At 39.5% G+C, this 25,484-nt stretch overlaps 2 protein-coding genes across 3 annotated transcripts in view; both read left to right on the forward strand.

Moving 5' to 3' along the window:
- Positions 1-1,154: 1,154 nt before the first annotated feature.
- Positions 1,155-12,641, forward strand: oclnb (occludin b). The gene is made up of 9 exons (XM_030415736.1): positions 1,155-1,309; positions 2,396-2,469; positions 3,238-3,940; positions 4,667-4,831; positions 8,177-8,292; positions 10,779-10,883; positions 11,299-11,470; positions 11,668-11,709; positions 11,814-12,641. Exons 2-9 carry the CDS (start codon positions 2,420-2,422, stop codon positions 11,910-11,912), a joined length of 1,452 nt encoding a protein of 483 aa, XP_030271596.1. The 5' UTR covers positions 1,155-1,309; positions 2,396-2,419; the 3' UTR covers positions 11,913-12,641.
- Positions 12,642-12,759: 118 nt separating this feature from the next.
- The window catches only part of gtf2h2 (general transcription factor IIH, polypeptide 2), a 63,410-nt gene continuing 50,685 nt past the window's right edge, over positions 12,760-25,484 (forward strand). The window contains exons 1-7 of one of the 2 annotated variants that reach the window (XM_030415738.1): positions 12,760-12,894; positions 13,770-13,830; positions 13,911-13,988; positions 14,090-14,126; positions 19,059-19,145; positions 19,239-19,289; positions 19,617-19,671. In XM_030415738.1, coding sequence (XP_030271598.1) covers positions 13,775-13,830; positions 13,911-13,988; positions 14,090-14,126; positions 19,059-19,145; positions 19,239-19,289; positions 19,617-19,671 — 364 coding nt within the window. In that variant the 5' untranslated portion in view covers positions 12,760-12,894; positions 13,770-13,774. Of the gene's footprint in view, positions 12,899-13,769; positions 13,831-13,910; positions 13,989-14,089; positions 14,127-19,058; positions 19,146-19,238; positions 19,290-19,616; positions 19,672-25,484 lie in introns of both variants that reach the window. The other variant, XM_030415737.1, reaches the window with a different exon arrangement.

A 25,484-nucleotide genomic window follows, 5' to 3' on the forward strand; every position in this document is an offset into this window, starting at 1 on the left:
ATGATGGTTTCCCCACTAGCATCCTCAGTGACCTAGCCAGGAAACTACTGGCTGTGGCTAAAGCTGTGGTCAAACGTTTTCATCTCCTCATAAAGATCATGTGCATCATGTCAGTCTTCAGTTCCAATGCTTTCTAATGCTCTTATGTTTCTGGTCACATTTTCAGAAGACCTATAATAATTTCATGATTGAACCAAACTTCATGAATGTTTTAGTGTAGTTTGTGTTCCACTCATTCATCACAGAAACATGAGAGCTGTAGAAATCACTGGAACTGAAGACTGCCATGATGTTCATGTTTTTTATGAGCGGATGGAAACTTTTGACCACGACTATGATATTTCAAAACAGCTTTTTGCTGAGTAAGCACTATATAAAATAAATGTATTATTATTATTATTATTATTATTATTATTATTATACTTATTTAAAAAATAATATGTAATTGAAAATTAAGTTTGACCTACACTAAGTATATAGGGATGATATACAATAAGTATGATAGAACGCCTCATTTTTTGTGAAGGAATTTAATTCAGATGTTTCTGTAAAGCTGTTTTTTGTGTATCATTTAAAAAGATGTGCACCAAATGTTGACACAAAATTGTTTAAGAGAATTATTCTAATGAGAAAAAACAGATGTAAAACTGTCAAATTAAGAGACGCTGAATCCATTAATGCAGATCGACCTGGAGAATAACACCTGGTGTAGTGAATTGGCTGTGGTCGTGGCTCTGCAGGTACACAGCTGCAGGGACAGTTTGTTTTGAGACAAGTGTCAGGTTGTGTAAAGCTGGAGGCATTTTTGCTCAGCAGAAAGCCTGTCACGCCTCAGGTTAAATTATCATGACAGAAGCTGTAAAATAAATGTGTTGGTACTTGTGTTTTTTATTTTTAATTTCTTTCAAATTCGTTGGTTTGATTTCTTAAACTGATAAAGCCTATAGGATTTAATGATAACAGATAAGTGTTGTCATATGTGAGCTCCGTTTTAAACCACATTCATGAATGGCAACTGTGACATTCATACCGAATGTGCCACACAATGAAACTGGAACGGGCCTGGCCTCTGGAAACAAAGGACAGTTACCTGTTAAGATTCCCGGGAGCAGACAGGTTAGTCCTGTATGACCTGGGGAGGAGCCCACGTGACGAGCACACACCTGTGGGCGCGTCTCTTTGTCCTCTGTGAACGCGCGCTCTTCACCCTGCAGGGATTCGGCCGCGCGCACAACCTATGTGTTTTGTTGCGTTCATCACCTGAGCAGCTCAGCGGGCTTCATTTGGACCGGGCGGTTCGTCAGACGAGGTGAGTCTATTTAGACATAATAACTGAAGCCTGAGAGCAAAATGTAATCATAGAGAGTGAGAATGTTAACTTAAGACAAGTTGAATTATGGCATTTTAAAGATCGTCCTCTGGAATGAGCTCCTAAATTTTACTGCGTTTGATGAGCTGGCCTGCAGTTAGTTTTGGTCTTAACCTAGAGCCTGAAGTAGTAATTTCAAAGGCTTATTTTGAATTTCGAATAATTGATATGTTTTAGCCTTTTTTCTGCTCTGTAACTTTATATTAACGTTGAAAGCAACTGTCTTGAGCAAACGAAGTGATGAAGGGCCAGCGGCGTCCACTGTATGTTGCCGGAGTGTAGTTAAAGTGTGTATTGTAGTTGAGGTATGTTGTACAGGGTGTAGTTGAAGTGGGTCTCTGCAGTGACACTAGCTCACAGCTCAGGATTGGCTGATGAGCTGCACATAGCCTCAGCTGTGTGCCAGCATGTGTACACCCTGTCTACACCCTGTCTACACCCTGTTACTACTGCTTTGTTTCCCAACAAACAGTCCGACAGCAGATGTGTTTCCTGGTCGGTAGCAGAACAGCAGCTGTTGATGGATGTTTGAACATTGATTTTTAATTATAGAGCTAGCCAATAGGTTCTACTTCAAAAGTACATGGCATACTACGCTAGCTAACCGCCCACACATGACTGTGCCATCAACAACATATTACCATGTGAAAAGGATTACAGTTACATGTTTAATGTCCTCCTGTTACTCTCAGTCAGCTGCTGGTCTCCATTCAGATCAGAAGCACTGGCTACTGGACCTCTGCACTGGTTTTGGTACTCATAGCATATTCATAGCATGAAAACTGTCGAGCACTCAGGTCAGGTTTTCACCAACTTTAGTTGGTTGGTTAGATTGTTGGTTAGCAAGATTACACAGAAACTACTGCTTCCACAAGACTTGGATGGAGGATTGGTCTTGGCCCAGAGTAGACCCTGTTAAATATTGGTGCAGAACTTTATAAAGGGATGGATTCAGGAACTTTGAGCGGCTTCTTAAAATAGTTGTTGTATTTAATTTTTGTATTAATCTTTATTTTTTTGTGGCAGACTGATTCCCAGTTGTAGTTCAATATGCCGAGGGACAAACACAACCCCACTTCCTACCAGCCGGGTAGCAAACAGTAAGTTGACATACATGAATCCCTCATTACTACACTGTCATTCTTGTGTTTCTGTCACACACACAGGTAGATAACTTACATTCAGTCCTAACATCTGCAGACATATTTTTCTTTCTGTTTTATTCAGTGATAAATTGATTGACCTGATTAAATATATGTTCACCTTTGGTGGACTTTTTTTTTAACTCTCTGTACACAACCCTATGTAACAGTGGAAGGGTTCTTGCATTAGCAGAACAATTGTTCAAAAGAACCGTTACATTTTTGGGAAGTATGCATCTTTTCTTGCTCAGCAAGATGAAAAGATTAAATGTTTGTTATGAGCCTTGAAATCATTTCCATGATATAATTTTAATTTAAGTAAAATTTAGACTTTCTCTTATCAAGTGGAAATACTCTGCATGAAACACAGACGTAAGGGTAATTTGTAAATACCATTATGTCCCCTGGTAACACTAGTCCTGTGCAGCTGGAGCATAAGACAACAAGAGGATTTCATAAAATGTTGAACTGCTCCTTTTAATGAACAATCAACCAAAAATAGACCGCTCCAAAATGAAAAGTTGTGGTTGTGTAATTGTGTCAGCTTTGCATTATCTTTGTCCAGTATCAGTGGCGTGTTTGAGTTCTGTCAGTGTCAGTGTGATTTAGTGTGTGTTTACCTTCCACACCTGAAGTGCAGCTTCAGTCAAGAGCTTGCACATCACTCCTCAGTCTGTTCTGTTCCAGCACACTTTGACAAAGCTCCTCTGTCGTCTTATGTTGCAGCCATAGCAGCAGACACAAGCACAGTGAGCCCATGTCCAATCCAGCCTTTTCATACTACCCTGGAGACACGATGCTTCACTTCTACCGCTGGACTTCACCACCGGGTGTGATGAAGATACTTTCCATCATCATCATTGTCATGTGTGTGGCTGTGTTTGCCTGTGTGGCCTCCACACTGGCCTGGGACTATGATATGAGCCTCATGGGTTTGGGTGGTGGTGCTGGCTTGCTGCCAGGCATTGGTTATGGAGGTTCATATGGCGGCACATACGGTGGTGGCGGCAGTTTTGGTGGCTCATATGGAGGAGGTATTGGCAGTGGCAGCAGCAGCTATGGCAGCAGCTATGGCTACGGAGGGTCACAGATGAATCCCAAAGCTGGCAAGGGCTTCATCATCGCCATTGCCGCCATTACCTTCATAGCTGTGCTCATCATATTTGTGTTGGTTATTTCGAGGCAAAATGCTGCCAAATCTGCAAAGTTTTACCTCGCAGCCATCATCGTCTGTGCCATTTTGGCATTTCTGATGATCATCGCCACCATTGTGTACCTGGTAGCAGTGAACCCAACAGCCCAGTCTACAGGGTCTGTGTACTATAGCCAGATCCGCCAGCTGTGTGCTCAGTATCAGAACCAGGACCAGGCCCAGGGTATCTTCCTCAACCAGTACCTGTACCATTACTGTGTGGTGGAGCCCCAAGAGGTGTGATATGTTTTTTCTTTTGTTCACTATGGAGCACAATGAGTGTTTTGTCTCCTCTACCAACAGGAAGCCAGTGATGTATCCAGTTGTTTTACACGATATCGCAGATATATGATTCAGTTTTTGTCATATAATCAACACTCATTTTCCACCAGCAATTAAACAACTAGATTAACAGTATTGCTTCACAACATTTTTTGTAGCAGTCTTTCATTCCATTGTGTTCATTCTTGGTAATCAATAAAAGTATCCACAATAAAGGAGTTTATGTAGTGCCAAAATCTTAATTATAGTTCTAAATCAATCTTGTTTAATTCATGTCCTTAATTCCAGAAAGATTTACACACCATACCAGTGTTTTGCATACGGCTATTGAATGTTCCGCATCATCCAGACAGTCACTGATTTAATTAATTTCAGTATGATATAAAAATCTACTTCAGAGTGTTGTAACTTCATGGGGAAACTGTAGGTAATGTTTCACACTCTACAACATGTCCCTGTATCTGACATCACGACCACTGTGATGGGCAGAGAACTTTGTGTGGATTATTCTAGCCTTGACATTGTTTCTAGATCGACATGTCATTTTGGATAGACTCAGACCAAGTATTTATCAGTCTAATGCTTGTGATAGCACCCCCGATCAGACCACCCTCTTACTTACTGTCCATGTTAGTGGATGTAATTTCACTCCACTAATGTTGAGCCCTGTGCTTCCTGCAGGCCATTGCTATTGTCCTGGGATTCCTGGTGTTTGTTGCCCTCATCATCCTGCTGGTGTTTGCAGTCAAGACTCGCTCCCAGATCAGGCGCTGGGGCAAGGACCGTATTCTCTGGGAGGAAGTGAAGGTCCTCAGTGACGTTCATCATAACAGCATTGGGGAGTGGGTGAGTATGTGTGTGTATGTGATGCTGTGGCAACATCTGTGTAGCATAGATCAACTAAATATTTTATTTATCATTCAACTAAGTACATCAGGTAATTTCAACATATTACAAGACTATAATATAGTAGTTTAAAAATGTGAACACCAAATCAAACACAAGTGTTTGTATGTGTATTTTAAGTGGGAAGGGAAGATGCTCAATTAGACAATCAGCATTCAACCCACTGAAATCCAGTTCTCAAACCAACCATCAGTCATTGTAAACAGTTGTTGCTAAGCTTAGCACTGTTGAGACCCCTGTAACATTATTAATTTTCTGGTCTAGAGATTGCAAAAATGTCCCAAGATACCAAACAGATAACGTCTATTTGTGGGAAATTTAAACAAAGTGATAGGATGTTCCATGAAAAACCTTACATTTGGTGTGAATCTGGTGAGAGGGACGGATCCAAGAATTTTTTTTCTCACTGTCTTTATCATGTATGTATTTTTCAGTATTTTGTTACTTTCTCAAGGATTTTTGCATGGATCTTGATGAAAAAACAGGTGTGTAAAGGGGCTGGTATTTCTGAGTGAGTACATTTTGATGCAAATTTAAATTACGGTTAAGCAGATATGGGTGGAATTTTTTTTAAATTATACAGGGCTATCTAGTTTGCATATTGAATTATGCCTAATTGCATTAAAGTGTTGGGCCTTGTCAGAGTTCTGTGCTCTACAGAATGCTAAAGAAGTTCTGTTTAGAGTTTGGCGAATACTGGAGTACAAGCTTGTGTTTGATCATTGTGTTACATTTTTTGCTGCTTTTTTTTTCTATGTCCAAGAGATATTCACATAAGCTGTTAACATACTTGAGCGACTTCTGTCTTTGAAGTCTAGGAAACTTAGAATCCTTAAACCATTACAAAACTACTTAATGTTCAACTGTCGTCCTTCAGAATGAAAATGGCTACATAGGAAAGTTCTTCACATTAAGGAACCAAGCGTAGAGTCTGGCCTGTTCTGCTGAAAATGCAACTAGACATATTTAGGCTATATGCACAAATTTACAGGCCCACACAGAATCTTCTGCGCGGAATTCCACAGACAACTCAGCAGATATTCTGCAGATTTTAAATGAGTAGAAGTGCTCTTTGGTAAACGTTGGTAAACAAAACATAATTTTGACAGCTGAATAATTAGGTAATAGATATTAATTTCAACCTGCTTGAGATAATTTTAAGTTGTTTTAATGAATTGTGTTTGCTCAAAAACAATGTTATTAATCTTAAATGAAAATGGTTAACACTTTAAGAAACATTCCTCTAAATTCTGCACATTTTCTTCCTGGATTACTGCTTAAAAGTCTGAAACAAATGTGCTGTTTCCATTTAGTCTGTCTGAGTTAAGACAGATGAGAAGTGATAAAGGTGTGTGTGTGCGTGTGTGTGTGCGCGCTTGTGTGTTACACAAGGATCTGTGTCATTTGCAGTTTCTGGGTGTGGTCTGTTAAACCACTCTTAGCTGTAGCTTGATGTCCTCTGTTGTGAGGAAGATGAAATCCTGAGGAGTGCGTGTACAAAGGAACATGGATACAAAGCCAAGGGTTCCTTCATTACATGGTTTTAGGTTTGAGTGGCATAAGTGAAAGTATTTACCCGAAAATTACTTTCATGCCAGGTGTGTGACGTTTCCAAGAAATGCCGACAGACCAGATACTTCAGCCATTGTACTGGCTGAAAAAATAGTTTCGAGCTTCCTGTTGATGGCAGTGAGGGTTTCGGTGGTATTCAGGCATAGAGGCAGAAGTAGAGGAACCGGTTAGTCCTGGTCAATGTTATGTACAACCAGCATGTTTATCATATGAAGAGAACAGGTTGGTGTAAACTAGGGCAAGTATGAGAGGAGCCTCAAAACACCTGACTGAAACCCCAAGCAAGCAAATCTTTCCAGGAGAAGAAGAGATAAAAACAAAATATATGGCTACAGTAGCCATAATAGCTATTGTAAATGGTTAAAGGGACAGTGTGTAACGATTTACGTAATTTATTAACTCAAATCAACGTCTTCGTTCATAAGTAAGTCCTCATTGGTGTACAATTACCTCTGCCGACAATCTGACTTATCCTCCTGAACGAAGAATTACCTATCTGAATATACATAGCATGGGCAAGCTCTATGGAGGCCGCCATGTCTTTCCGGTTTTAAAAAAACTACGGACTGCCGAGAGGGACAGAAAGCACTATGTGGTACTACGTAGTAAAGCTAAACGCGTTTTCGCTCAGAGCTAGCTTGACTGCGGAACTGAGAGGGAGCTCAGCGAGTTTTATATTTTTATAGCCCTAATAACTAACTACATCTTTACCTTATTACTTGAATCAGTAGAAATACTCGACGCTGTTGGGAAAGAGTCCATATTTTGAAAATGAGTTTCTTGACCGTCAGGGCCACCGTAGCTTCTGGAATGTCTCCAATGTCTTCAGAACGGGAGGGGTGAGCAAAGGAGTGTTGCAATGTAGAACCTCACAGCTAGATGGCGCTAAAAACTTGATATATTACACACTGTCCCTTTTAATACTATAACAAAGGTGTGCTTATGCAGATTTTCAACTTATGTACTAAGAATGTGTCAGGTTGTCCCTGATTAAAAAAATATGATATTTGTTAATCAGATGATGGAGGGGGACCAATCTAGTTATAATATTGCACTTTCATAGGGTTGATGGTTTTGTGAGAGACAGTTTAAAATAAAGTGTAGTCAGTATTCAAGTAAGATATCTTCAATCATTAGTTTTGCCAAAGTTCCAAAAACACTGAATGCTACACATGCTTAAGACATATTTCCTAAGTCCTCTTTCCTACCTTGGTTTCACTGCGTCTGTCCACAAATCCATAGTGGGCAGGACAAGGTCAAAATGAAAGGACACAAATGAGGGAAACATGGGAACAATGTATATGTGTAGCCTGTTCCGGGCTACCGTGAGTTGTCTCAGCAGTCACAGAGCACACAGAAGTTGATTCAAGCCTTTATTTGCTTCAATCACACTTTACACAATATTCACACTAGGACCGAACGCGGCTCCTGCGTCTTGGCTCCTTAGTCGCTGCTCCTGAGTCGCTTCTCTCCTGGGCACCTTCCATGCCTCCCCGATCCGAGGTCCAGCATGCTACTGCATATAAAAGGAGAGAGAGTGATAAGTAACCGGGTGCCAGCCATGCCAATCACTCACCTGGCGCTTCTCTCCTGAGACATCTCCGTCTCTCTCTCTCTCCCGCAGCCGCGCCTCGACCGCACTCACCTCCACAAGGTGAAATAAGAAAAAATCTTTAGTGCTAAGCTCTGCTGAAACCTTGTCTCTTGTTCCAGGTGAATAATGTGTCTGGTGCCCCAGAGGTGTTGTTGAATGACCCCAATCCCCATGTCATTGGATCAAGAGACTATCTGGACCAGCTGGACCACAAGAAGCCTCTTTATCTGCCAGGGTAAGATATGAGTCATACAGTACACAAGAAGAGCTTGTTGTTTATTTAAAGATGTTCCTCAGTGTGAAATGAGCCAGATGAGTTTACTGTAGGCCTATGTTAGCTCAGTCTTTCGGCTCTTCTCTCGGGTCTCATTTATAAAACTCTGTGAAGAATCCACACAATTTTTTGCTAACGAACAAGATTAATGAACAAAAATTGTTTGCCTATATAAAACCTGGAATATGCCATACTGTACACTTTTCTTTTTTTAAATCCCAAATCAACGTCGAAATGTGCACACATGGATCAAGAGCCTCACTTATAAAACTGCCTGGGATTCACGTCAGAAGGTGGTGTACGGTGAAACACAGAGTGCTTATGGTTAAACATGATATGATTTATAACAGTGCACAAGCTGGTTTCGAAATGTGAACCTTGTGAACCAGCTGCCTATGTTGAATTGCCCTGATCAGATGACTGAGAACCTTCATCAACAAAGCTTTGGGGCTCAACAACTGACCACTAGCTTCCACACTGCGCTGATGGTTTCGAGGTCTCGGAAATTGTCTGACACTACAGAATCCACATATTTAAAAAAGAGACACTTGCAGCTACTTGAGGCTCGAATAACTTGTTAAATTCCAGGAATTTTGTCTGAGTGAATTAAAAAGGGTAGGTTACCCTGGAGCTTTTAGGAACATAATTTGCCTGAATCCACACTATAGCTATCTCATAGATGTCTGTCTTTTTAAAGGTTGGTTGTTGTATTTTACCACATTATTTTCAACCTTTTCAGCATCCTCCAGTGAGATAGCTTTGCTGTTTGGAAATATTCACTAGATAAATATCAGAATCAGAAAACTGATATTTTGCCATGTAAGTTTAACATAAAAGGAGTTTAGTGAAATGATCTGTGCAGTGTTTAAAATGATGAGAAAGGACTGTAGAGAATACTGACATGGAAACTGGCAAACGTTATTATATAAGGAATATATGCAAGTTTCAAATAATAATGCAGAAATGAGCATTAGTGTAACGTAAAGGTAAATGTGGAAGCTTTAACCTTGATGTCTTGATGGATCGTAGCTGACCACTGGAGGGGAGTCTTTTAAAGACTTCACGACCAGGTTGGGAGGAGTCCACCGCTGCGCGTTGGACGGTTGCCTCCGCGAAGTCCATTAATTCTTGATTATGGACACCTCGAAGGGCATTATCCCGCTTATACCATGGTCACTTGCCAAAGAAAACAAATTCAGACCATTCATTTATATTTTCATATGTTTTACAATCAAAATATAAAGTTTTTCACAAGCCATAACTTAGTTTCCCTGGTAACGCCTGAGGGTTTGACTAATACCTGGAACAATCATTACCCTCCCGTAAGATTCTAATGCAACGGAGACGTTGTTCACTCCTCCAGTAAATAGGACTGACCATAGATACGACTTGGCAATGGGAGATATTCTAGTGCACTCACCGATGAGCCAGAAAGCTAATGCTATGCTAGCAAGATTCAAAGTCAATAACATTGTGCACTGTTGACAAACAGTAAATGTAATTTCAGAGTATGCTAGCTAACCAGATTAGCTACCTATCCAGTCATGTCATTGTACCTAAATCAATAGCAAGATTTTCACGAACAAATGATCGGCCATGTGTAACGTTACTGTGGCCGCAGCCTGAAGTAGAGAGCTGGACAGCAAACGGGATGTGAGATTATTCACGTACCAGTAAGTTTAGATGGGAAGTGTACTTTCTGCAGCTTGTGTGTTACAGTCGCCATCCTGTGGTGTTCAGAGGATAAGGCACTGAAGGACTGACGGACTGCACTCAGTGCTGGAAATGAAATATTCAGATTTGATACGCCAGCTACAGCATTAATTTAGAGCGGTGAACAGACAATTTGACTGGAACTACTTAGTAGGTGTCCATTAGGGGTGGGCAGATCGATCCAAATATCGATAGTATCGATACCAAGGTGAGTATTGGTATCGGATCGATACCAGCGTGATGAGATCGATATTTTTGTTGTAGTTTCTCTTCTATAAATTCAGCAAATCACTTGTATTTCTTCCCAGAGTTTGTGTGAGCGCAGCGCTCCTCTTCACCTCTCTCACTCCGCTCACTCAGGTTCACTGTAACTGGAACTCAAAAATATATACTTATATTAAGATATACAACCTACCTCAAGAATATAATAACCCTTTTGTGTATCTGTTGAAGGAACATTAGTATTCCTATTTAGGCTACATGCAGGTTAGAGATTTAATATGTTAAATAAAGTACAAAATCATTAATTGATCAGGAATTTTCAAGTAAAAAGTATCGGTATCGGTATTGGTATCGGCAATACTGGCCCTGTATTTACTTGGTATCGGATCGATACCAAAATTTGCAGTATCGCCCACCCCTAGTGTCCATATATCAGGGGTTAATTGATACCCTGCAGCCAATTAGAATCGAGTATTCCCCCAGACCATGGTATAATGTTAATGTATTTGCAGAGACTCGGACATCAGCAGCTCAGTGGGGGGCTTGAAGCCCAGGCTGAAGGACAATGACACTGATGCGTATTCTGGAGATGAGCTGGACGAGGAGGACTTCAACTAGTGAGTGGATATTAAGGCCATCTGATAGTAATGATTAAGCAGCTTGTGCCCTGCATATTCTATGCTTTACTTACCAATTCTAGGCTTTACTTTACTGACCTCTACCTCTTTACTTACCTTTCATATCTATCTATATATCTATATCTATATATCTATATCTATCTATCTATCTATATCCTAAATATATCTATCTATATCTATCTATATATATCTATCTCTATATATCTCTATATATCTATATATATATCTATATATATAGATATATATCTATATCTATATATATCTATATATATCTATATATAGATAGATAGATAGATAGATAGATAGATAGATATATCTAAGGACATGAATTAAATAAGATTGATTACATACATACATACATACATACATACATACATATCTATCTTGTCTGTAGTATGTTTCCTTCAATTGTGGATGAGCAAGAGCGTCTGAACTATAAACGGGAATTTGACCGGGATCACCAGGAGTACAAGAGCTTGCAGGCTGAGCTGGATGGCATTAACCAGGACCTGGCTGGCCTGGACAAAGAGCTGGACCGACACCCTCAGGGCAGTCAACACTTCCTTGTGAGTGTAGCAGTACCAGTTTGAGTTGTGGCTCAGTCCACCCTTTTTCAATGGAATAAGGAGGTTTCAAATCTGTAATTATGATAGCAAAATTAATTATGTTTAGATCAAAATGAAAATGTCGCCAACTATTGAGGAAGTAGAGAGCAATATTTTATTTAGAACAATTGGTCACTGACCACTGTTTCCATTCATAGCATGCTATGGATCAATTCACCCGACTGAAGAACCTCAAAAAGGTAAGGCATATACAGTAATTTCCACCAATGCTGTTCTAGACAGTGAAATGCTGTTACTCTGTGATTAAAATGTAATTGTTTGAATTACTTTCTATCCACTGCAGTCTCCAAACTATGAAATTAAGAAGAAAAGGTGTAAATATCTCCGTTCCAAACTGTCGCACATTAAGAGGAAGATCAGCGAATACGACCGCCGACCTTGAGCCCCCCCCCCCCCCCCCCCACACACAAAACCATTTCCACCACCACCAACCCACCACCAGACAAATCTGTCATCTCCCATCCCCACCGTGTTTGAATTTTTGAAATGGCCGTGAAGGAAATGTACATGTTTGATTGTTTTTTTTTTAAACATATTGCTGTGGTCTTTTAATAAATTCTTCAACCTCTGAGATCTTTATGAAGAACTATTTTGGTATATTAAATGTATTTTGTGTGATTCTCCCTGACTTTAGAAAGTGAGAGGTGTGATTTGACATGTTTTATCAGGGAGTAATTTTTATTAATTTATAGGCTTTTTAAAGAAACGTGTTATATGTTCTATGAAGCCAAAACTAAGATGAGACATGAATTTGCTTGGCACAGAGCATCCCTTGTAAATAAAGTTTACTTTTACTCTTAAAATACATGTGATTTTACCATAGTAAGCTTCCTTGTACCTTCTTGAGTTATCTGCAAATGATAAAACCTTTGTGTCCTACAACTGTAACGTCTCTTTTAGACCTTTTTGATAACGCATATTAAAAGGGGATAGTAATTCCTCCAGCATGTCTATATGTATTCTGCATATTTTCCATCAATGGAAAGACTGCCTGTTTCTGTCAACTGATGATTTCAACGTGTGTGATTTTTTGTACAATCAAAAAGTTATATTGGATGAGATCTGGAGATAACCGGGATGTACGCTTTCAATAAAACCAGTTTTAGTTGAATTAATGAGACCGTTTAACGTGTTTTCCACAGACGGGCAAAAATCGAAAGCGCCTTGGTAACTGTGCTGCAGTAGTATTATTGTTAATATTAATTGTTATTATTATTTTCATTATTACTATGTTATTACTCGTAGCAGTAGCAGAGAATGCAACTTCATGCACAGTTGACAGAGGGGAAACTTTTCTCTAAAGCGCATGTTTCTTCCGGACTAAATACTGCGTGGCACCAGCTGGCGTTGCACTGCACGGTATTGTAGGTATGACTGGTTGTTAAAATTAGCGTATACTATTTTGTTTAACACATAATAATGATAACAATGATAATAATATATTAAGTAGATGATAAGGATGACAACTGGGTGGCGTCAGAAATTATTTAATCCAACTGCGAGGTTTATTTGATGTGCATGATGAAGTAGACATGAATTCGTTTCACACACAGCGTTAGCGCTTGTCAATAACGGTGTGTGTTTGTATGTGAAGAAGAACAACATCCAGTTTCGTTATAGTTTCTTCTAAAATTAAATAATCGGCACAAAAAACGATGTATACATGATGTTATGTAACAAGGCTAAGCTCAGCTGGCAACTCCGATGATCTGTGTTGCACACGGTTCCGTCCACAACACTTGTACTGAGCGCCGAAGAGAAAGACTTTGACTGACTGTTAAACAAACCAAATGAACTCAGTTCTGTTTCATGTGTGAACAAAGTGACCTTAAAGGACAACACTATGTCACACTGTTTCACTTTGTTTATATCTGGCAGACCCTGCCAACAGTCTTCTGGGGACCTTGTTTTTCTCTGAGAACAGCTTGTTTGTTCAGTTAAGGAAAAAAACAGATGTCTTAGTCTGTATCATTACCTCATTATATTGTAAATATTAAAATGCTGAGTTTTGAATTTGTCTTCCAGAAGTTTTTTGATGGATTCATTAGTCCCCTCTCATATATTATTTGGCACGTTAGCAGACCAGTTGGAGATATAATGTTGTGGTAAAATCAGTATGACCATTGGTGCTGGCCATTCTTTGCTCATTTACACAGTTTTGACACCATAAGACTAATATGAAGGTGATATTTATTAGTTATTTTATTGCTGCGTGATTAGTGGAATTTCTGTCTGTTAGATATCATGGATGAAGAACCAGAGAGAGCCAAGCGGTGGGAAGGGGGCTATGAGAGGACATGGTAAGACAGTGGAGATTTCAAACTTGAGATGTGTGATGTCATCGTATGCAACATTATGGGGTGTATGAATTTTCCTCCAGGGAGGTGCTGAAGGAGGATGAATCCGGCTCACTCAAAGCCACAGTGGAGGACATCCTGTTCCAGTCCAAAAGGAAAAGGTGTGTGCATGTGGTCATTTCCAAGAGGAAATCAGTTAATTCTCACAAAGGTTCATACTGTTGTTGATACAAATTTAACTGCCACATTTTTTATCTGGTAGGGTGATAGAGAACCATGGACAAGTGAGGCTTGGAATGGTGAGTGTTTTCTGCCTCCTTCCTACACAGTTCCAAACCTGAGGTCTTTAAGATCTCATGGCAACATTGTGTCAATTTCTACACAGCATTACATTTCAATATCTATAAGGACATGTGGTGGGAACAAAAACAAAGTCTCTGTCTATGATCGGTGAGAAGGCTATTCATTCTGATAATGTTTTTTTTCTGTTTTGACTGGCATCATGCCTGATTCAATTAATTTCTCTCACAGAGCAAATTATACTTTAAATTAATATTGTGTGTATAACTGAACCCAACAAACGGGTTCAATATCAGTCTCATCATCTAAACCTTCATTACAGATAGGAGTACATTTTTGCCAAATATCATTACTCTTTATGGAACACCCTCATCTCAAGAAAAAGAAAAAAATCAATAAAGTGATTATTAAATGAAAATTATAAAGTAAATAAATAAAAATCATATCACCCCCAAAATATTAGGTCTAAGTTAGGTTCCAATATTAGGTCTCTACTCAGTGCCTGTAATACCTCCATCCATATGATTTCAAATTGGGTTAATTTATTCTTTTCCATGCTCAAATAATAACACATTTCTCTCTTCCAGTGCGGTAATGTGGGAGGGTGTGTGGATTTCTAATGTTTAAGGATCAGTTTCTTTCAAACTATTGATGAAAAAAGAATAATCCAACTCAGTGGATACTAGGGCTGCACGATTCTGGAAAAAATGTGAATCACGATTTTTTTTGCTTAGAATTGAGATCACGATTCTCTGGCACGATTTTTTTCACAAAATGTTTATTGCACTGATGAACTTGAGCACAACAAAAAAAAACATTGTAGTATGGCAGAGGCATACTACTATGCCTCTGCCAAAGCAATGTTTTTTTTGTTTTGTTAGTTCTATCATTGGATAATAAATGATTTTTACAAAAGTAAAAAAAAATTAGTCTCCAAGATGAGAGGGCATCCTCTAATACCTCATGTTGTACAGTGTTTATTGGGGCCGTAGCTTTGGCTAGGTGATATGTGATAGCTGCTGTGATCGGCTTTCTAAAACGGAGGCATAATATTCTTCCTTTTCCAAAAGCCGCCTCAGAGGTGACGTGACGTGAAGCCCGAAGTTGGGCTGCAAACAGTTGACAACAAATTTGTCTTCAAAATAAGAGCTTTACATTGCACCCCATTGGAGTTTAGAACTGGGTTCTTAGCGGGGGGCTTTTAATTTGAAAGTAGCGACCGTTCCTAGCTTGTCGCTACAACAACAAGCTAGCAGTCGAGGCGGAAATAAGTGTACCGTCCGAGGCAGCAAATCGGCGGACCAAAACAGACCCCCAATTTGCCGCCCTCTGTCTAAAACTGCGGACCTAGCCGTCAATAGGACGGGCAGATTGGCGGCTTGCTGCCTTGTCTAAAAACGGCTTCTCACACTCCTTCCAAACACTCAACTGCAGGTGGGCTTCCGCCACTGAATCATGTGTTGTAAAGACGCTTTACCACAGGTTGAGGGAGGAGGCAGCGGCCGTGCTGCGTTTGGGGGCGCTTCAAAAAATCCGGGAGGAAAATAGGAGCATTTGTTTGTGATTCGGCTCGAGATATAAAATGCTTCAGAATCGCTGTGTGTAGAAATGAGATCACGTGTATGTGTGAATCGAGATCGCGATTTTTTAACGATTATCTGTGCAGCCCTAGTGGATACCTCACTGTGTCCTGCGACATGTCTTGGAATATGCAAACTGATGGGTTGAAATTAAATCTGACCTTAAATATGTCTGATAGCCAATTGTCTATATTAACCCAGATCTTCTGAATTTTGCTGCAGTCCCAAAATGCGTGGATTAATGAATCTGAAGTTCCACATTTAAAACAGTTTCCTGATATATGTGGGTTGTATTTATGCACTTGTGCAGTAGGTTCTATACATTATCTTATATTGTATTAAACGTAAATTCTCATTGACAGTAATATCTCTAGTTATACCATGGTCTGGGGGAATACTCGATCATTAATCCCTGATATATGGACACCTACTAAGTAGTTCCAATCAAATTGTGTGTTCTAAATTAATGCGCTAGCTGGCCATCGAAAAAAAAAAACGGAATAGTCCGTCAGTCCTTCAGTGCCTTATCCTCTGAACACCACAGGATGGCGACTGTAACACACAAGCTGCTGAAAGTACATGCATGAAAATATAAATTAATGGTCTTAATTTTTTTTCTTTGGCAAGTGACCATGGTATAAGCGGATAATGCCCTTTGAGGTGTCCATAATAAGGAATTAATGAGCTTCACGGAGGCAATCATCCGATGTCGTACATGGCTCAGGTGGTAGAGCGGGTTGGCGGGTCGGCCTATGTTGGAAGGGTCGGCGGTTTGATCCCCGCCCCTGCCAACTGTGCCATGGTTGTTGTGTCCTTGGGCAAGACACTTACCCCACCTTGCCTCGTGTGAATGTGTATAACTGCTGTACGTTTGAGGTGGTGGTCAGAGGAGCCGTAGGCGCTGAATGGCAGCTACGCTTCCGTCAGTCAGACCCAGGGCAGCTGTGGCTACTATTGTAGTTTACCACCACAAGTATGACTGTGTGTGAATGAATGGAACCTGGAACCCTGTGAGGCGCTTTGACTGTCTAGAAAAGAGCCATATAAATCTAATCCATTATTAATTCCTGATTATGGACACCTTGTCGGGCATTATTCCTTAGTTAAATGACAACAATCCCTCCATCTTACATTTATTACATCAGTATCCTCTCGTTTTTAAATCTTGGTTCCACAAATGTATTCTTGTCAGTAGCAAACTATCTACAGAATACGATTTCTGTAAGAGTCTGTAGACTTGTTATAGACCTGTTAAATGATCACCTATTTCTGAATCAAATATTACATCTTCTAAATTACTCTGCTGTCCGATGACTGTAAATCCAAAGTTTAAAATAAGCTTCGGAGTTGCATATACCTAAAGAATTCTCCATGAGGCAAACCAAATTCCTTTTGCAGATCAGCACATGAACTGAGTTTGTTACCATACATTAAATCATTTATAGTTTCTATACCGCTATCTCTCCATGTAGGCCAGCTTAATGGGGAGTTTTGAAGAGCTATCTAAGGATTGTTCCATAAAGAAGTATTTTGGGGGGCTGATATTACTCATTCAAAATACCTTTCATTTTTCTCCATGTTGTTGCTAAAGTTCTTCCTACAAAGTTGACAGAGCTAATGTTTTGTCATTTGAAAATGTATACGACAAAAGGTTTTGAGGATAAACTTGTGCATTTTCCACTTGGACCCACAGCTCTTCTATTGTGTTTTTGACTATATAATGTAAGTAAAATGCTTGAGAAGCAAGATGATATAGTTCTAAGTCCGGGAGGTTAAATCCCCCTTCCAACTCTGGAAGAAGTAGAGCTTACCTTTTAATTAAATGATTTTTCTTCCCCCATATAAAGTCTGTAATAATAGAATATGCTTTATTAACATATATTTTAGGGGGGTCATTGTTACTGTTGAAAATAATAAGAAGAAGCTATTGGAAGCTATGTCATTTTAAATAAATTGATTCTTCCTGTAATGTTTATTGGAGGGTTCATCCATTTATTCAAGTCTGATTTGACATTACTGAGCAACGGAATGAAATTAACTTTATATATTGTTGCTTATTGTGACTTATTACGCATCCTAAATACATTAAACAAAAATATAAACGCAACACTTTTGTTTTTGCTCCCATTTTTCACGAGCTGAATTCAAAGATCTAAAACATTTTCTATATTCACAAAAGAACCATTTCTCTCAAATATCGTTCACAAATCTGTCTAAATCTGTGTTATTAGCACTTCTCCTTTACCAAAATAATCTGTCCCACCTCACAGGTGTGGCATATCAAGATGCTGATTAGACGGCATGATTATTGCACAGGTGTGCCTTAGGCTGGCCACAATAAAAGGCCACCCTGAAATGTGCAGTTTTGCTTTATTGGGGGGTCAGAAAACCTGTCAGTATCTGGTGTGACCACCATTTGCCTCACACAGTGCAACACATTTCCTTGTAACCTGCAGATCAAACGACGACCCGCTCTATCTACTGAGCCACAGCTGCCCCAATTGGATTATCTCGGCAAAGGAGAAGTGCTCACTAACACAGATTTGTGAACAATATTTGAGAGAAATGGTTCTTTGGTGTATATAGGAAATGTTTTAGATCTTTGAGTTCGGCTCATGAAAAATGGGAGCAAAAACCAAAGTGTTGCACTTGAAAGATTGTTGTGATTTCTGTTTTATGTTTTTATGTTTTCCTACTGCCATTATTTCTGTTTTGTTCATATTGATTTTATTACCTGAGACCAATGAATATTCAGAAATAATTTTAAACAAGGAAGGTATAGATTTTAGATAAGTTAGTTGGTACATCAAATGATCATCTGCAAACAAATTAAGTTTATATTGTTGTTTGTTTGTATTTGTTTGTATTGACAACCGTAACTTTTGGATCCTGTCTGATTTTCTCTGTGAATGGTTCCATTGCTAAATCAAAAAGGAGTAGGAAAAAGTGGCAGCCCTGTCTATTGCCTCTCTCTAATATAACTTTTCCAGATAGTAAATTATTAGTATAAATCCCAGCTGTGGGATATTTATATTCCAATTTTATAAAATCTATTATCTCAGCTGGAAGATTAAACACAGCCCAGTTTGACTGCCCAATTACCATAAATAGGTTACTCGTGTTTTCTTTCATTGGCTTACAGCTTCATCTGATCAATGTTAAGCTGTTGCGTTTGAAGCAATGCACAGGAATGATTTCAGTTCTACGAACCACTTTGGACAGCTAGCATTAGTGTTACATAAAGTGCTGTGTAGGGATTAGTGTATTTTGCTATTAGGGAAATAAAATCTTCTGTTTAGGATGTGTCATAACATAAAATCTCAAGAAACTATGGGATGTCTTGTGCTCTAGATGCGTCACCTCTATGTTTTGATTGACTGTTCGAGGAGCATGGAAGACCAGGACTTGAAACCAAACCGTCTCGCCTCCACTCTAAAGGTAAATTCAGTGGCAGACTATGACACTGGCCACCAGCAGCCATACGGTATGATTAGCTGTAAACCACTGTCTCATTTCTCTCTTCCTGTTCAGCTCATGGAAGCTTTTGTTGATGAATATTTTGACCAAAACCCCATCAGTCAGGTATGTCCATCCAGTACAATCATGAGTTTTACACTGAGCTGTATGGAGACTTTAAGTGTAATCCTTTTCAGGTCATGTTTTAACATGTCAGGTTCAGAAGAAAAAGTTACATCCTTGTATAAAGGTACAAGTAGGCAGTAAAACTCTGCACTATCATGTTGAAAGTACATCGCATTATAGGGTTCCTGCCCCTGTCTTTGCACTGGCCACCACAGAGAAACTGTTGTGATGGGGAAGCTGTAAGGTTAAACATAGCTCTGGGCTGAACCTTCAACACACTACCAATGGCTATTATGTGACAATCAACCTTGTGTTATGTGTCTTCAGGTGGGTATTATCACCACAAAGAATAAAAGGGCTGAGAAGCTGACTGACCTGGCAGGTGAGGATCAAATAAGTTCTACACCTCAGTGTAATGCTAGAAGGCCCACTTAATAGTATTTATTAATCTGATTAATTATATATCAAAATATTATCAAATCGTGATAGGAAAAAATGTAAAGTTTTAAGAAATCTGAAAGTTATATGTTGATGGAACAGGGTCTCAGGGCAATCATGCAATATTTTAAGTTTGTGCCTTTTCTAATATGCTTTTATCCCTATTATCCTGTTTTTGTCGACACCGCCAGACACCATATGAAACGTATTATTCCTATTTATTTAATCTACATAGATTCAGAGCTTATAAAGTATTGTGTCCAACAACAATTCCAACAATTTCACCACTCAAGTCAATGTTCCATTGATTAACATCTTTATGTTACAATCTGGTCATACAAATGGCAAAAACAACTCAGGATGTCCTGATCCTGATCCTGATCCAATTACTATGCATATGCTAGCAGGTGAGTCTGTGATGCTGCACTGTGACAGCAGACCCTCGTGTACAGCCAGCTGAAGTGTGTCCGCGATGCAGCCCACGCTTGGTACCTCCATATTAGTTGGGGGCCTTAAGCACATAAATGGGTAATTTCGCCCAAATTCATCTAAAAGTGCAAAATTTGGCAGAGATGTAGCTCAGGTCATACTGAAATAATTTAGCTAGGGCGCCGGAGCCAGCGAACCTCGGGGCCAAGATGGCGGCCAAATCCAATATGGCCGCTGCCCGAAAAGGGTTCTGACTATAACTTTGGAACCACATGAGCTACAAATACAAACTTGATGTCTTTTTCAGCTTAATTGATCATGGGGAACACATAGGAATGTTAATATTTATGATCCGGTGCATCTGGACCCCTTATTTCCTCCAATTCCAATATGGCTGCTGTCCAAAAAAGCAGTTTGACTGTAGTATGGGCCTGTTTATCTACAAGCACCAAATTTGGCACAGATGCAGCTGAGGCATACTGAGATGATTTAGCCAGGGCGCCGGAGCCAATGGTCCCTGAGACCAAGATGGCAGCCAAATCCAATATGGCCGCCGCCTGAAAGGGATTCGGCCTTAACTTTTGAGCCAGATGAGATACAAATACAAACTTGATGTCTATTTTACCTTTTTTGACCATAGGAAACCCATTGGAATACTTACATTTATGATTGGGTATATCAGGACCCCTCAAATTCCCTTAATTCAATATGGCCGCTGCCCGAAAAAGGGTTTTAGCTACAAATCTTTAACCAAATGCGCTACAAATGAGGATGTGGTGTCTATGTTATGTTTATTGACCACAGGAAGTCCATTGTCATATTTATATTTATACTTGTGTAAGTCTGGAACCTGTATTCTTTTCAAGACTGTGGTTGAAAAACCCTTTTTTTACCGCAACTTTGAAGGTTATTCTCAATGTTGATTCATTTCCTTATAAAAGTGAAATGCATTCAGTGTACCACAGGTGAATACATTTTAAAGTGTAATCATATAAGAAAGAATAACACACAATTGTTATTGCAAGGCAATATTTATATTATGTCAAATTGTTAAAAGAATAATATAGTCAATTTGTCCAAAACTTTTAAAGGTTTGCTTAAACAGCGATAACATAAAAAAACAACAGTGAATTTGTACCTTGTACAGTACACGGAGGTGGCTTCCCTTCCTGCGTGGGTGTGGCTCCAGCGCCTCTAACTGACACGCCCCCAGTGTTTCACAGCAGAGAGAAGTGCTAGTTTTTCCATGATTTTGAGACCTAATTTTATATAATTGGCAACTTTTTTAATCTTTCAAATTTGGCACAGTGGTCAATGATACATGTTTCTGTGGTGTGACAAACTCATAACGCAATTTTTTTCCTGCTTTACACTGTCTTTACGGCCCCCAACTATATTATCCATTGCTTTTTTCATATTCCTTAAGTAGTCACGTAAAATGACATCAACCCGTTGCTTGTCTATTTCACATGTTCATCATCTCCTTGATTGCCTGTCTTACGTGCTCTTCTGTATGAGACCCACGAAACTTGCGTGCATACCGGCACACGTTGTAGCTCAAAAGTGGAGTTGGCAGCCGTGTTTATACTGGGCAGCAACCTGCCAATTTGGCTGTCCTTTTTGTGGGTAGGTCGACGTATTTAGACAGAAGGCAGTATATTGGGGGTCTGTTTTGGTCTGCCAATAGGACGTCTGGGAGGGTACACTTTTTTCCACCTCTATTGCTATGTAAATCCAAGGCGTCTATGTGCTGGCAATTGCGTGAGATGGGCGGAGGTGTCGATGACGTGCACTGTTGTGCGACCTACAGCCAGGGAGTTTTTTTTTTTTTAACAACTTTTATACATACACACACATAGGGCTGGGCGATATATCGATATAAAACATATCGATATATATTTTAAATGTGATATGGAATTAGACCCTATCGCATATATCGATATAGTTCAAATTTGCGCTGTGATCCTTGCTCCTGGCAAGCTGCTGACCCAGAGCTCTCTGCACTGCTCCCCGCGTCCCTCCTCTTTCATGCACAGAGAGGGGAGGGGCTGGAACAGACACTCCGGCACTCTTCAACAAACATTTGTTGCCCCGCACTTTGGCCTTGATGCCCCGTGAAAAAAAATCATCGTATGGCCGCAGTGGCCCCTGTGCCCCTGGCCCGGTCAGCGTAGCGGTCTTGCCTTGAATTACAGCCACCTGAGTGCACAGTAGTCACTCACAGTAACTTCAGTGAGTCCGCGGTTCACGCAGGTGGAGCCTCGTAGTAAGGAAGACAACGAGCTACAACCGTATTTTCATCAAAACGAGCGGCTGGACATGAACTCTGGGCTCTATGGTCAGCCGTCTGTGAGACAAGTGCAACACCGAAAAGAAATGCTACAAAAAATATTCAATAACTTCACTATTATTCAGAGTGTAGTGTCACCAAAATCATTCCACACATCACTGGTCTCCTGCTGGTTATTCTACAATTTTTTTGTTTGGGAAAAAATGTGCTATGCCATAATTTTGGGGAATTTCTATTGGGAGAAATATTCAATAACACTAATATTCGGTGTAGTGTCACAAAACTCACCTCACCCTAACCCAACTTACAAAAAAACTGTTTTCTAATGTAACATTAACTTGATATTGGTATTTAGAAAATGTTTTAATACATAATCAGTGTCTTATTATAAATTAGGATGTTATGGTATCAGTCTGAAAGGTAAATCAACAAATTTTACTTAGTGGTCTTTGTGCCGTGTCATGTGGCCTTGGTGCCCCTGAAAAAATAAAAAGTGAAGGCCAAATGGCCTTGCCCTAAAATGACGAAATTCCCACCCACATGGCATATTTGGCTTTGACTTTGACTGAACATTTGCTCTCACTTTTCAATAAAAATATCGGGATATATATCGTATATTGATATTAAGCCTAAATATATCGGGATATGACTATTGGTCCATATCGCCCAGCCCTACACACACATATCAATTCTCATGAACATAATCCCATACTAGTACCCTCCCCACATACCCTCCCTTGGGACCAAGAGTACTACCGCCAGGGAGTTTTGAAACCAGGAAACAGCTGATCACATCAGTCAGTCCATCACTTCATCCGCGGATGTCAAGATGAGCAACTGGAAAGCTGCTGAGATCCAGGAGATGCTAGCATCTCCTCGGTCTCTGTAGCTGTCTTGGTTGTCTGCTTGTTGTTGTAGCGGCAAGCTACTAACGGTCGCTACTTTCAAATTAAAAGCACCCTGCTCAGTGCCGGTCTTGAGTAATTTGGTGCCCTAGGCAAGATCTTAGCTGGCGCCCCCTTGCATCGCGTCAATTTCACAATCAAACTCTCTCATACTCTCAGACAGAAACTGCATGTATGTATTCAAGATTTTATTTCTTTTAAGTCAAAAATATCACACCAAATAAAAACTGAAGAAAGAAACAAGTGATACAAATATAATGTATTTTTGGGAAATCTGTAACTGCTTTTTTATTTGAAATGGTCCTCTGTGAACTAACTCTCATCTCACTTTGTCAGTTAGAAGAGATGGTCAGTAGGCAGGTTCTATTGGTGCAGCCTTTAGTCCTGATGCTGTGTCACTCTGCTGTGCTGAGGTATAGGGACAGGAGCACCTGCTGCTGTGTCACTGGGCTGGTTGTGAAATATGTTAAAACTGCATCTGAAGAGAGAAGAAAAGTATATAGTCAGCTGCAAATATGGTTTGACCCTGAAAAAATTCTAACAAATACATTAATACATACACTAGCGAATTGGCATTGAAGAAATCAAAGTTATCTTATTTAGAACAAGGGGAAATGGCAGGCAAGTTACTAGCTAGATATATAAAAAAGGAATCAGAAGATAGAACAATTGTTAAAATTAGAAAACAAGATGGGTCCATTACAGTGGACCATCTTCAAATTAATGGTGTCTTCAAATCATATTATACTGAATTGTATACCTCTACATGTGTGTGTAGTGTAAATCTTTTTTGGATAATATTTTGCTACCTGTTTTTTTTTTTCACTTTAATTTTTATTGATTCTTCAACTTTTATCTACATACACCTCTCATCCAACAATACAAAAGAACAAACAAAGACACAAGACAGTCCTGTAGGGAGTTGCATTCCTTCTTGTTCGTTCATTGGTTTTCTCAATTTCGTCCTCTGTATCTAATGTTCTTTCAATAGTCTTTGTCGCTGGTCCTGGCCCTGAAAAAAGTCCATTTCAGCCATTTGTCCTCCAGTTGTGATTCTTGTAATCTCAGGCGATGCGTCAATTTTTCCATCACATAGATTTCCTCTATTATCTCCATCCAATTTTCCTGGGTGGGAAGGTCTGCCCTACCCCATTTTCTTGTGATAGCTTTTTTACCAGCTATTAACAGAATTTTTACCATGTATCTATCCCCTGCATGGACATTTTCCTCTTTGAAATTACATAAATAGAGTACCTCACAACACATAGGGATCTTATATCTCAACACCTCTTGCAAAGTTTTATGGACCGTCTTCCAAAACAGTTGCACCTTATCACATTTCCAAAATACATGTGAATGGTCTGAGTTTAATGCTCCACATTCTCTCCAGCATGGTTGATTCACACTCAGATAATTACTCTTGACCTTGGGCGTGATAAAGAATCTGACCAAATTTTTCCAAGAGAACTCCCTCCACATCCGCGAATTGGTGGATGTTTGATGCATTTTCCACATATTTAACCAATCTTTGTCCGAAATTTCTATGTTTAACTCTGACTCCCACTTTTCTTTTATATAATTAGTTGTATTCTTGTTTAGTGTCAATTTTTGGTACAGTGCTGAAATCATTCTAATTTTGGTGTCCTTGTAAATACTAATTATTGTTTGTATCACACCATTCACTTCCGTGGAGGGGTCCGTCTTGATTTCTTTTCTGTAATAATCTCTTACTTGTATGTACCTATAGAATTCATGTTTACTCAGATCATATTTGACTCTCATGTTCTGAAAACTCTCCAGCCCCCCGTCTTTCTCTAGCGTACACCAAGCTGTAATGCCCTTAGTTTCCCATTGTTTGAATCCCTTGTCGTATTTGGCTGGCATGAAATTGCTGTCAGATGCAACCCACTTTAACAAATGTATGTCCTTATTCATCCCATATGTTTTAACAATTTTATACCATGATTCCAGTGTGAACAATGTAATCGAGTCAATTTTATCTTTAATTTTATTGTACGCCTCTTTATCTCCAATCAAACTCTGGATTGGGTATCCTCCAAACTCTTTCTCCATTTCTTTCCACTTTGCTGTGTAGTCTGGTTTACACCAGCAGAGAAGATATCTCAGCTGGGC

This window comes from Sparus aurata, chromosome 5 (assembly GCF_900880675.1).
Source record: "Sparus aurata chromosome 5, fSpaAur1.1, whole genome shotgun sequence".
Classification (NCBI taxonomy): Eukaryota; Metazoa; Chordata; class Actinopteri; order Spariformes; family Sparidae; genus Sparus; species Sparus aurata.

Bases quoted from the DNA above. Each gene is read 5' to 3' on its own strand.
- oclnb (XM_030415736.1), top strand. From the start codon at position 2,420: ATGCCGAGGGACAAACACAACCCCACTTCCTACCAGCCGGGTAGCAAA. The intron at 4,832-8,176 runs GTGAGTATGTGT...CTCTTGTTCCAG, and splicing joins ATAACAGCATTGGGGAGTGG to GTGAATAATGTGTCTGGTGC. The intron at 11,471-11,667 runs GTGAGTGTAGCA...TTCCATTCATAG, and splicing joins AGGGCAGTCAACACTTCCTT to CATGCTATGGATCAATTCAC.